The sequence below is a fragment of the Gopherus evgoodei genome, chromosome 3 (assembly GCF_007399415.2).
Source record: "Gopherus evgoodei ecotype Sinaloan lineage chromosome 3, rGopEvg1_v1.p, whole genome shotgun sequence".
Taxonomy (NCBI): domain Eukaryota; kingdom Metazoa; phylum Chordata; order Testudines; family Testudinidae; genus Gopherus; species Gopherus evgoodei.
Window position 1 is genome coordinate 141,361,379 of NC_044324.1, and position 12,429 is coordinate 141,373,807.

The 12,429-nt window shown below is 40.0% G+C and overlaps 1 protein-coding gene across 4 annotated transcripts in view; it reads right to left on the bottom strand.

Moving 5' to 3' along the window:
- Positions 1–12,429, bottom strand: part of COG2 (component of oligomeric golgi complex 2) — a 46,018-nt gene that overhangs the window by 18,905 nt on the left and 14,684 nt on the right. For all 4 annotated transcript variants that reach the window (XR_003999663.1, XM_030556854.1, XM_030556855.1 and 1 more), the window contains 3 exons: positions 9,817–9,996; positions 7,378–7,502; positions 4,241–4,367 (listed from right to left, as the gene is read on the bottom strand). Coding sequence is in view for 3 of the 4 variants with exons in the window: in XM_030556854.1 (XP_030412714.1) it covers positions 4,241–4,367; positions 7,378–7,502; positions 9,817–9,996 (432 nt within the window). In the remaining variant the exon portion in view is untranslated. The remainder of the gene's footprint in view (positions 1–4,240; positions 4,368–7,377; positions 7,503–9,816; positions 9,997–12,429) is intronic.

The window sequence follows — 12,429 nt, forward strand, 5'->3', positions numbered from 1 at the left end:
GACTCATCAAGAATAAAGTACATGATTCGTCAAGTCATACATGCTGTGTTTTGCAAAGCTAAGAATCATCTGAGGAAAAGGAGATGTATTCTGAGTAGTGCTTTGTTACTATACAACATTTACGCACTATGTGATACAAAAAGAGAGGCATTAATGTAATGTTAAGCACGAGCTATCTAACAGAAATTAGGAAATGCAGAGTTAAGGTTAAAATCTGTACTTCTTGCTCATTCTTTAAAGTATGGTCTCCATACCATACGTTTGCCATTAAATATGTAACAGTATATAAATCTGAGTTTCTTAACAACCTTATATATAATAAGTTAAAGTACAACACAGTCTTAGAGACTTGATCTAATTTACACATCTCACTGAGATATCAAAAACAGAGCTGACAAAACTGCTTCAGCAGTTTTATGATGCTTAAAGGTTGAATTGGTCTAACATTCTAAGCTACACTAGCTTTGGCCATCTAAAAAAAACTGAACAAACTTCAATGTAACTTAAAATACTGAACCAATTTTATATGAACTTGGCTTGTTTTGAATTAGACAGAATAAAACTAACATGAGTTTAAGACTACAAGACATTAGGGTTATGTTCACAATGCAATTAAAAACTTGAAGCTGGCCTATGCCAGCTGACTTGAGCTTGCAGGGCTTAGGCTAAAAGGCTATTTAATTTGGGCTTGGGCTGCAGCCTGTGCTTCAGGCCCCAGTGAGAAGGGAAGGTCCCAGAGCTCAGGCTGCAGTCCAAGCCCAAACATCTACACCACAATTAAACAGCCCCTTAGCCCTAGCCAGCTGGCACAGACCAACTGTGGGTTTTTCATTGCAATATAGACATAACTTAAATGCCACTTCTTAGGGTAACTATAGGGCAATGTACAACAGTGCCATAAAACAGTCAACATATACAGAGCTAATGTGCCACAGTGGAATCTCAGATACTACAGCATTTCCCTTAAAAAGGAAACAAATTAATTCTTGGATACTACTGATAGCTGTTGAAAAATGCTGCCTTTATAATCAGCATCACCATGCAAGTAACACTGTACACGCTCTCCCTGCTTCTGATAGTGAAACTCCTGTATGTCCTTAACCAATCTCTGGGGCTGGCCATTTACCCAGATCTGTCTAATAAGCAGTCATTGGCTTTATGGAATGAACATCAATTAATCACACCACTTCTCTGACTTGAACAGAGCATCTCTGCTGCAGTGCATTTGTAACAGTAGGACGTTAATCACATACTGCCGCATTGTGTGCAGTGGTATGCCAAAAGTCTCTTATGAAGCACTAAAACCATCTACAAAAAGAAGGCCTAAAGCTGCTGTTAGGTAGCTTGCTTTTTTAAATTCTCATTGGTCTTAGCACCTACAATGGGGATATTAAGCTCCTGGGCAGCCTTGAAACTAAAGAAACGATTAGAACTAGTCTTCAGTGTCAACTCATCTGCACGGGGATACAATTACAGCATGGTTTGCCTCTGAGATGGTTAAAGCACAGTTCCATTTTGGCATGTGGAGAAGAACAGCGCAGTTCTTAAAGCATAAGTCTTGGTCTGGCTGGGTCCGTCGCTCAACATGGCTGTATTTATTTACAACATGATGGAGCCACAACAGCCACAGGAATAAAAAACAGACTGAATGACAATTTAGGGAATGCCCTTTCAGGCCTTCTTTCTTAAGATGGTAATAAATTTAGCAGTCCAAATAAGGATAACAGGGCCTTAACATTTAAGCCAATAAAGTATATCAATCACAAATACTAACGACATACTCAGAACAGACCTCTTTCGGTTACAGCTCAGGAAAGAGCTTAAAAGCATTTCTCTGGTTCTTAATAAAGGCATTGTGTGTAATAGGACAGGGGCCTGGGAGTTCTAGCCCTAGCCTTCTTACTAAATGTGTTTGTCTACCTTGGACAACTTACTTCAGAAGACTAAACACAAAAACAAGGCCAAAATTTTCAAACCTGGGTGCCTAAAATTTGACTCCTAAATCCACATTTAGGCCCCTAAACATAAAAATGTCCAAATATTCAGAAGTGTTGAGCAGCCACAAAGCTCACTGAAGTAAATGAAAACTGCAGAGGCTCTGCCTTAGTCAATCTAAAAAATAAGTTGAAAGTGGCCTCTGTTATTGAACCTGCTTCTGAGACCTTGTGCCAATTTTTGTCAGTTTCTTTTCTAAAGTGTTTTTCCATCCTCTTTTGCTGTGTGAATAAGCAGGCAATACTGTGTACAGTGATATCCTTAGTGTGAAACTTTCTATATACAAATTGCTGACAAATGCACAATGTAAATGAACTTTAAAAGCTAGAGAAAGTTTATTTCCTGTATCTTTGGAATTCAAAAGTCATAAGGTCAATTTCATTTGAGATTGTAACCCAGATATTGGAATACTCAAACAATGCAGGAATTATTTTAAAAGTGTCTATGGAATTTATTTTAATTCTTGGAAACATTTCTATTGGTCTTTCAACAACAATGGACTTTACAGCATTTTGACACTTGAAATTTTAATTTCTTATTGATTTTAGGTTAAAATATTTTAATGACAGATTCAAAATTGCTAAATTCTCACTTAAATAGTCAGTCGGGGAAGTACTATGTTTTGACTGAATGGTGTAACAAGGTCAATTGTGTTTTAATCTGGATCACGGGTCAATATCAGTTTAATTTAAAAAGGCAAGCTTTTATAAGTTATTCTTTTTACATGGAGATAAGCTTTCAGTAAAGATACAAAGATTCCAATTTAACCTGAGCAGCATGAAGGACAAAAGCACCATGCAACTGATACACTGTCATACACAGGGCATTGAATGGAACACTAAGGAGCAGCTGATGCTTTATGAAAAACTGACACACACACACAGTATTTCCTTATCCGAGACAGCTGCATGACAACAGGATCTGTCTTTCTTTAACCTCCTTATGACGCTTGTCCCTTATTTAAGCCCCGAACCTGCAAACACATGTGCTTAACTTTAGGCATGTGAGTAATTACATTGTGCGTTTACAAGAAGGAGATCTTACATTCTAAGAGAAATTGATCTGTTTTTATTACAAATAATTTTGCATGAAAATAGGGAGAACCACTTGACAGATACACCTACATATGCAAAGATTTTCAACATTTTCTTAAATAGTGCGATTGCACTGATGTACCTGGTATTCCTCCACCCTCTCCCGCCTTGAGATCATTTGTTACTAATAGTCACCCCGCCATCTTAAAAAGAGTAATGTAAGAATCCATATAAATAGAGCTAGTTACAAAGAGGATTTAATCAATTAAGAGATTATAAAGAAAAATAAACCCCAAACAAAGCTATTTTGACATTCTGGTTTAAATAAGGACACAGGCATCTCACCAGCTGAACTCATAACAAAGCAGAAGGCTTACCATTTCCTAGTTTCTCATCTGTTCAGATGATAAGCTGCATTCTCTATGCCCTACTCTACATCAGATTCAGCTTCCAGCTGGCAAGTATCAGTAAAATGTCATCTCTCACAGACATACAGCAACATTGTTCACAATTATGGAAAAATTGTAGTGACAGGTTTTCCATATACTTCAGAATCCATTTTTGAACACACGTAGTAAATATTCATGACATTATAAAGTAGTTCTTTCCAGAGGCCATTTCTCCTAAGTCTTATTTATATCCACATTCCCTCAAAATACTTGAATTATTCAAACTGCCCTCTGAAACATCTTCAGTCACAGCATTGTTAGTGATGAAAAAGACTAAAGGTTGAGAGAGAAAGATGGGATACCACAGGATTTATTTTTTTTAAACCTTTCCACAGTAAAGGGCAAGTCACATTCAAACGCCAAGTTGCTTCCCAGATGTTTAACTAACACACAGCTGTTTCTTTCTAAAAGTTCCAGCCTTAAACATTCAGTTCTCCCTCTCTCTCTTTCATTTATGTTGTGTTTTTCTATAAACTAAACTAGAGATATCTGCTATCTTGCAAAGGTTAAGCCCAAATTGACATGACCATGTAGGTCCCACTAACTTCAGCATGAGTTCTGCCCATGCATCTGAAAGCAGAACTTGCTAAGAAAGTTAAAATAGAATTTAAACTATCACATGATCTCTAACACACCTTATTCATAGGCATGCAGCAACATGAATTTTCACAAGAGAATCTGAAAAAACAAGCTAGAGAACATGACACAAAGTTCTTCCCCATATCAAAGTTATATAGCAAATATAAAAACATGTAAAATTACCTCATGAAATACATCTGGGTTTCCAGGGTTAAAAAGTGATGGCAATTTTTCTTCTAAGCCACGTACTATTTCTGGCCACACTGAGTTCACTAAAAAATCATATCCAGGAACAGTATTTGCTTTTTCACTGCAAGAGGATAAATATTTCAGTTATTTCAATCCCCCACCGCCCAAAAAAAGGTAAGTTTCACTCATGAAAGTTCAAATTTAGCAATAATGTTAACCAAAACTCAGGAACTACATTATGTAGTTTTTCTTAAATAGAAAAAAATAATTATATAGGCATGTTCACTCAGCTAAACTAGTTTTCTTTCATTCTGTGTTTTTCACACAGTTTTCATATCTATTATGTCTATGTTGGAGCACTATATCTGAGACAAGCATATTTGTTCCAATTTAATACATTTTCTAGAAAAACAATAGCTTTATGCAGATGTACATTTTTAGTACATTCTGAAAAAAACCCAAATATTTATCAGTAAAAAAAATTCCTACTCTAACATGTATATTTTAAAGTTTCAACAGTTCCCTCATCAATCAGATGCCAAAGGGAAATACAATGTTGGGAAGAAAGGGAATTCCTCTCTTTGCTTCCTCTGAGTCTCATTTCTACATGCAGCAAGTGGTGCTACGCTGATGGTTAAAAGTTTATCTTGAATTTTCAAATTCAGAAGCTGACAGAGCAGAAAAAGAAAGCAGCATTTATAATTCTAGTAGGGTACATCAGAGTAAATACTAAAAACCTTCTCCAATTAAAAGAAGGATTAAAAATGTTGAGGGATTAACAGAATTGAGATGTTAGTAAAATCTAAAGACGTGTAAAAAGCACAACAGATGGCTAAATAGAAAAGTAATTCCGCAGTCTTTAGAGACTAAATTCTAAGCACTGCTAATTGTAGCAGTCTACTACATTAACCAGCCTCTGAATAGATAAATTAATGGAAACAGTTTAGCAGACTTGAATTCTGTAGGCTTCAAAACAGGCAGTTTAACTGCAACAGGAATTAAGCATCTTTGAGTAGACAGCAAAAAGAGGTATACAGATCAATCAAATCTGTAGTTCCAGTACACATAATGAATTAGTCAAACCTATGGAGAAAAACTAAAAATTCTTTTCTTTTTTGTTACGCAGACAATCCAGTAACTTTGAAAACTGAATTTTCTAATAACTTCCTTGTGCCCCTCTCCTTGGATGGAGGACACAGTCAAGTTCCCTTACAACAAAGAAAAATCTATTATATAGTATTGTGAATGACGAAAGAAACCCCAACCATTGGTTTACAGATAATGACCATGGCAACCACTCCTTCTGGGTGTACTATCAGAGTGGGATGGGGGGTTACATCCTCAGTAGGCCCACTCTTCATTCTGGAATGAACTAATGCTCCAAGGGATGACTGGACACTAGATCCTGGAGTTCTGGTCATATTTCCACCTGTTTGTAGCTTGATATGAAAGGCAGTGATGCCCAGCTACTTGCACCTCTGGGCAATGTCCTAGACTTCCAACACAGCAGCATAGGGAAAAGACTCATTGTATCAGTCACTCAGCAGATAGTTTCCTTGCCAGAGACATCAGTCACACGGAAAAAAGAGTCACTGAAGGAAATGAAGATAGGATAGACACCTTTAGCAACCTGAGGTTCCAAGCTGATGACCTGCTCTTCCTTTTTCTCCTTAAATGTATGAGGTGCCATTTCCAGGCACCTTACAGACTGGGGGAAGCCACCATAGGGTCAGGGTGCTTCAGAACCCTGGCCCAGACCCATTGCCTGTATAATGGGGGCAAAGAGCTATCAAAACCTCCCACTGGCTTCTCTGAACGATGTCACTTCCCAACACAATTGGGCTTCTTGGTGACTCAAGCACCTGGCTTCCTGGAGGCCTAGTGCCCTGCTCTGAGGGCTTTCCCTCTACCCTTCGAGGTGGCCAGGCCCAACTGATAACAGAAGGGAAGGTCCCAGACAGACTTGCTGCAGAAAGCATGGACTGCTGCAGGGTCAGGCCAAGCTGATGGACTACTGTAATGGTACTCAGTTTCATTATTGTTGTACAGTAACTCCTCACTTAATGTTGTAGTTATGGTCCTGAAAAATACGACTTTAAGTGAAACGATGTTAAGCGAATCCAATTTCCCCATAAGAATTAATGTAAATGAGGGGGTTAGGTTCCAAGGAATTTTTTTTCACCAGACAAAAGTCTATATTTTATATTATAAGTTTTAAACAAACAATTTAATACTGGTACACAGTGATGATGATTGTGAAGCTTGGTTGAGGTGGAGGAGTCACAGGGTGGATGGGATATTTCCCTTACTGCTAAATGATGAACTAGCAATTGACTGAGCCCTCTAGGGTTAACTCTCTCACTCTGCAAGGCAGCAGGAATGGAGGGAGATATGCATATTTCCCTTAAGTATACTGCCCTGTTAATTAAATCAGCTTGCTGAGACAGCAGCTGCTACAAGCTCCCTCCGTCCTGAGCCTTGCTCTATGGAAGATGGGGTAAGCGGGGTTCAGGAGCAGATGGGAGGGGGACACCCTGACATTAGCCCCCCTCTTCCTTCCCTCCCCTCCAGCACAGCAAGCAGGAGTCTCGGGGAGCAGCTCCAAGGCAGAGAGTAGCACATGGCAGTCGGGGGAGGGACACAGCTGAACTGCAGGCAGCTGCTGCACAGGGAACTTATGGGAGCGGGGAGCTGACAGGGGGAGCTGATAGGGGGCTGCTGGTCCACCCTGGTTCCAAGCCCCCACCAGCTAGCTGCAACAGGCTGCTCTTCCTGCAAGCAGTAGACAAAGCAGGCAGCTGCCAAACTACGTTAGAAGGGAGCATTACACAACTTTAAATGAGCATGTTCCCTAACTGATCAGCAATGAAACAAAGTTAACTGGGACGACTTTAAGTGAGGAGTTATGGTATATCATTTCTCCCCCTTCTCAGGCCCAGTGCTACAGCATCAAGAAATCTTGTTCACAACATTTTTTTAAAATGCGCAGATATAAAAGAGAAACAGTATTGATTTTAATCTTTAGGAAGGGACAGGCAAATCCTTTGTGTATTGTAGTTAAATATCATACAGGTCATTCAGAAGTACTGGATAATCAACAACTGTTACAACTATAGCTGACAACCTGTTACCTTGACATAGCTCCCCCTGTTACTTCACGCAAGAGACGGCAATGGTGAGGAACAAACTCCAGCAGTTTATTGTATATGGCCTGCAGGCCATTGGGATGAGATTGAACATACTGTTCCACAATAACCTGCCAGGAAGCATTTAATGTGAAACATCAGACAGGAGAACATGCAGAGAAAAAACAGTCAGATGTAAAACATACACATGCTGAATTCAATAAATATTACAACTGCTACAGTGCAATTCCCTTTTTGAGTTATATATTTTATTTATCTTATGTAGCACTCTGGTTGGCTTAGCCAGCCACCGGAATCATTCAAATGTGATTAGCATCATGGTATTTAGGTGCTTCAAAAACAAAAAACTTTAATAAGTGGACTAGAATAGGAATGCAGCAATACACAGAAAGCTCATTTTTCAGGAGTCCCAGTCTATCAACCTGCTCTTACTTATTTATTGTAATAATTTGTCCCCCATAAAATACATAGGACTGGAGTTATTCTAAGGGACAATGTTAGATGAAAAATGATACTGAAAGACATTTCTTTATGTATGTTTACCAAAAACATCTGAGATTATTTAAAATCTAAGAACTTTAAAACTGAATTTAGTGTCTACTTTCTATAAAACTTTTTTTGCAGCTCTCAGCATTGTTAAAAACAGACAGTTTCTAATCAACAATACTTGCAGGTGTGCATACACTGCCACAATAGCTGGATTGCAAACACCACAATGGAATGTTTCTTGTAAACTTTTCCTTGGACTTAAAAGTAAATAAATAAAATAAATAAATAAATAAAATAAAAGATAAAAAAAGGAAAAATTTTCTACCAGTTTTAGTTTTTGTAAGAACAAGCTTTCCAAAACCTACAATTTGGTCTTGGTTGGGCCCTGATAAAAAGCCTACTGAAATCAACTAGAGTCTTTCCACTGACTTTAATAGACGTTGGATTGGGTCCACAGTCCCTTTCAAATAGACTTTTTCTTGTCAGTTTTTAAAATCAACCTAGCTATAGTGAGCTTTTGTTACCGGGTATTTTACCCTTTTAAGATTATTATTATTTGTATTAGTGTAGCAGGTAGGAGCCCTAGTCAGGGACCAGAACCCCACTGTGCAAGGCACAGTACAAACAGAACTAAAAGATAGATAGTTCTTGCCCCAAAGAGCTTACAAAGTATAAAACAACACAAAACAGACAGATGCAACATTGTCTATTTTCAGTGTTGTCCCACTAATTCCTTGTATTCCCCATCCGTCAGGATATTGTATATTTCCCTTTTTAGTTCTTTAGGATAGTAGGTGAGAGAAAGAAGGGATCTTGGGAACCTAACATAACAATGGACATAATTTCTTGCCTTTCCCGTAGTTGTTTTGGTTTAACTAAGGATCTGAGAGCAGTACTTCTAACAGACAAGGTGAGGGTTCTATTCTTTTTCCCTTTCAAGACCCTGTGAATATTTGGGTACACGGGTGAGATGAGTCGGAATGGTTCATAACAGCTTTCTCGCATTTATTTCAAAACTGTTACATGTTTCGTCCCTCTCTTTGGGCAGAAAAAAGAACATGTTCACTGTTATGCAATGTGGCCACAGCACCACTGACATCAGAAAAGGAGACTACTCTTCCACAACAAGAGTGAAAGAACCATAGCTTAACGGGGAAACGAAGCCAGCTATTAGCCTCCAGATGCAAAGGCATCTCTCATTACATAATGAAGAAATCTCCCTAATTTGATCCATAAAGAGTCAGCCACCGTGTAAGCAACTGCTACACAGATCAGCCCCTGGGACTAACAAAGAATCACAGGTGTGGCAATCAGTGCTAGAAACAGTGAGAACAGTAGTGTAGATTAGCCACCAGCACTTTTAACTCCCAAATTGAATAATCCAGGCCAGAGCATGTCTTGACATTGTGGAAAAAACCCTGGCACCGCTGGTTTACACTAACATTATTTCCACCATTGTCAGTTGAGCTGTCTCAACACTCGTACAATGGTGGGAGCCTTCCACCAGAAGTGACAGTACAGATAAGATTAGAGAGATCAGATACTTCCTGACCCTGGAGAAAGATGGTGAGATTGAAACAGAATGCATTGTCAAGAGCAGAATTTCTGAAATCTGAGATTTTCAACTTGTTTAACCAATATTCTATAAGTAACAGGTCTGGGCTTACCAATTACACTTATTGTAGTCTAACATTAGTTATGATTGTATTTTGCTTCGCTTCTGTTTTGATTTTTCTATTGCCCAGGCCTAATTTACTTAAGATAACTGAAATTGGATACTGATATTAGAGGATACTATCAAACAACCTGAAGCTGGAAATAGGAGTTTTGAAGGTGCTAACTGCACTCAGAGGGAGCACGAGGGAAGCTAGGCATGTTCACAGGTAAACAAATTATTTTCCCAAGCCAGTTACTTTTCTTTGGCTCTTATCTTACCTCATTTACGTATGGTTTTACAAGAACCTGGCCAACTAATGCCTCTGCATCTCGTGTTTTGTCAATTGTTGCATAGGTCCGTAAGCAATGACGTACTATGTCAACATTGGAAGTTTGAAGGCCTTCCAAGAGCAGCCCTTCCAGAGACTGCTGCAACATAGCTGTTATTCCAGCTATACGCTAAAAAAAAGGAGAGAATAAAAACAGAGCATTGCCCTCTTTACAGGAATTATGTGCAAGATTTACTAACATCAACACACGTTTTTAAAATTAAAATGTGTACATTCAGAATTGTAGTAACATTAAAATCCATTGATTAAAATAAGCCTATGGATTATTACTGTATATTTAACTCCATATCATGAAATTACTCAATTTAACAATGTTAAACTAGAAAAAAATCAACTATTTTCTTTTGTATATTGAAAAATCCATCTGGTAAACAGTCTAGGATCTGATTGACATGGGAGAAATGATAAGTCAACAATTGTTCTCCCCAATTAACTAACCTACACCTTGTGTCAACACACACAAACCCATTGAATCAATTGCTAGTGGTAACAATTGTGACATTTACCCCTGGATTTTATGAGAAAAGCAGTGATTGAGTCCGAAACATTTCAGGTCAAAGAACTGAGCACCAATATGACTGCATCCTATTAGCACAAACGAAGCACTGCCATGGTAGGCAGCTGCCAGGGCTAGCAGCTGCTTCAGCCAGCAAACCTCCTTTAAGTTTGCTGGAGGAGGGTGTCCCTCTGGCAATATCTCCTCCACTTAAGCCCCACTCATTCCCAACACTCTCCCCAGAAATACCCCCTTGGCCATGCCTTTCCAGGAGACTCCCCCACTAAATGTACCACTGTACATCTAATGTCTCCCAATATGAAGCTGATGATTCAACTGTTGACCTCCCAGTCAAGTCCCTTTTATGCCTCCTCTCAAAGTATCCTCCTAAAAAATTCTCTCCTTGGAAATGCTCCCAGAATCCATCCTGAACAGCCTAAGCTGGCAATCCAACTATAGGTCACCAGCTGCAAATAATCATTTGAAAACACACAGCTGGATCACTGGCTGACAGCATTTATAGAGAAGACACCCCACAGGGAGCACCCCACAGTTTTGCTACTCTTGAAATATTCCACTAATGTTCCCACCTTTCCCCCTGCACTATTCTCAGCTGGTAGTTCAACTGACAGCTTCAAGCGGTGGCCTTGTGAACCACCTGTGGTTCAAACTGCTACATGCAGTCTGTGATAAACAACTGCAATGCTGGTGTCAGGGGGCATTACTTGAGTGGGGCTGGGCAGAGGGGAGTATCAGACAGAACTGAGGGAATGTCTACAATGCAATATAAGCCCACAATTGTTAGAACATGAGTTAGCAGACCCTGGGTTGTTAACCTAGGGCTTGAGCATCTAGGCTCATTTGTAACCCCTTTATAGGAATTGTTGAACCCTGGGTCCCAACCTGGGCTCTATCATGTACACGGCATTATGAGGGCCTGAGTCCAACCACCCATAACCCAGACTTCCTAGTGCCCTCCCAAAATGTGGCCACTCTAGCCCTTTGTGGTGCAGTATGGGAAAACTTGACTGTCCAATACATCTGACTGTTCAGAAAACAAAAAGTCCACCAGTGGGATACTTTCACAGAACTCTGAGAGTCCAGGGGGACTGCATCTACACTGCAATGAACTAGAGTTTGAACCCTTGGTCCCAGTTTGACTCAAGTTCATGGGGTCCTGGGTCTGAGCTCTAGGTTAGTGCAATACTGCAATTAAAGACCCGTGGCTGGCCCACGTCAGCTGACTTGGGCTCATGGGGCTCAGGATATGGGTCTGTTTAATTGTGGTGTACACATTTGAGCTCGGGCTGGAGCCTGAAATGTGGGACCCTGCAAGGTGTGTGGGGGGGGTCTCAGAGCTCAGACTGCAGCCTGGACCTGAACATCTATGCTTCAAACAGCGCCACAGCCCAAGCCAGCTAGCACAGGCAAGCTGTGTGTGTCTCATTCAGTGGCGAGCAACCTGCTGCTCGCAGGCTGCATGCAGCCTGTCAGAATAATCCACTGGCAGGCCGTAAGACTGTTTCTTTATATTGAACGTCCGCAATCATGGCAGCCCGCAGCTCCCAGTGACTGGGAATGGTGAACTGCAGCCACTGGGAGCCGAGAGAAGCTGTGCCTGCAGATGGTCAATGTAAACAAACTGTCTCACGGCCCGCCAGCAGATTACCCTGACGGGCAGCCTGTGGCCCACAGGCTGCCCACCACTGGTGTAACTGCAATGTAGACATAACCTAAAAGGTAGCTCACTGGCTGAAGAAGCCATCAAAAATAACAGCCACCACACCTCAATCAGTTTAAGGCAGCACTGCTGTGGACACAAAGGCAAACCTTTAATCAATTCAGGGTAGCTACTGTGGTAAACAATTGTTTATGCTTCAGTTTGTATAAGATAATCAGAGTTAATAAATCCTCAGAGAACCAAGGCTAGATTTAGACTAAGGATAAAATGTTATGCTGACAAACATTTAATATAATTTCTTATTTTCTATTCTTATTCTCAACTGTTCATCTGAAAGATGCTGGAAAATAACAGCATGAACACCC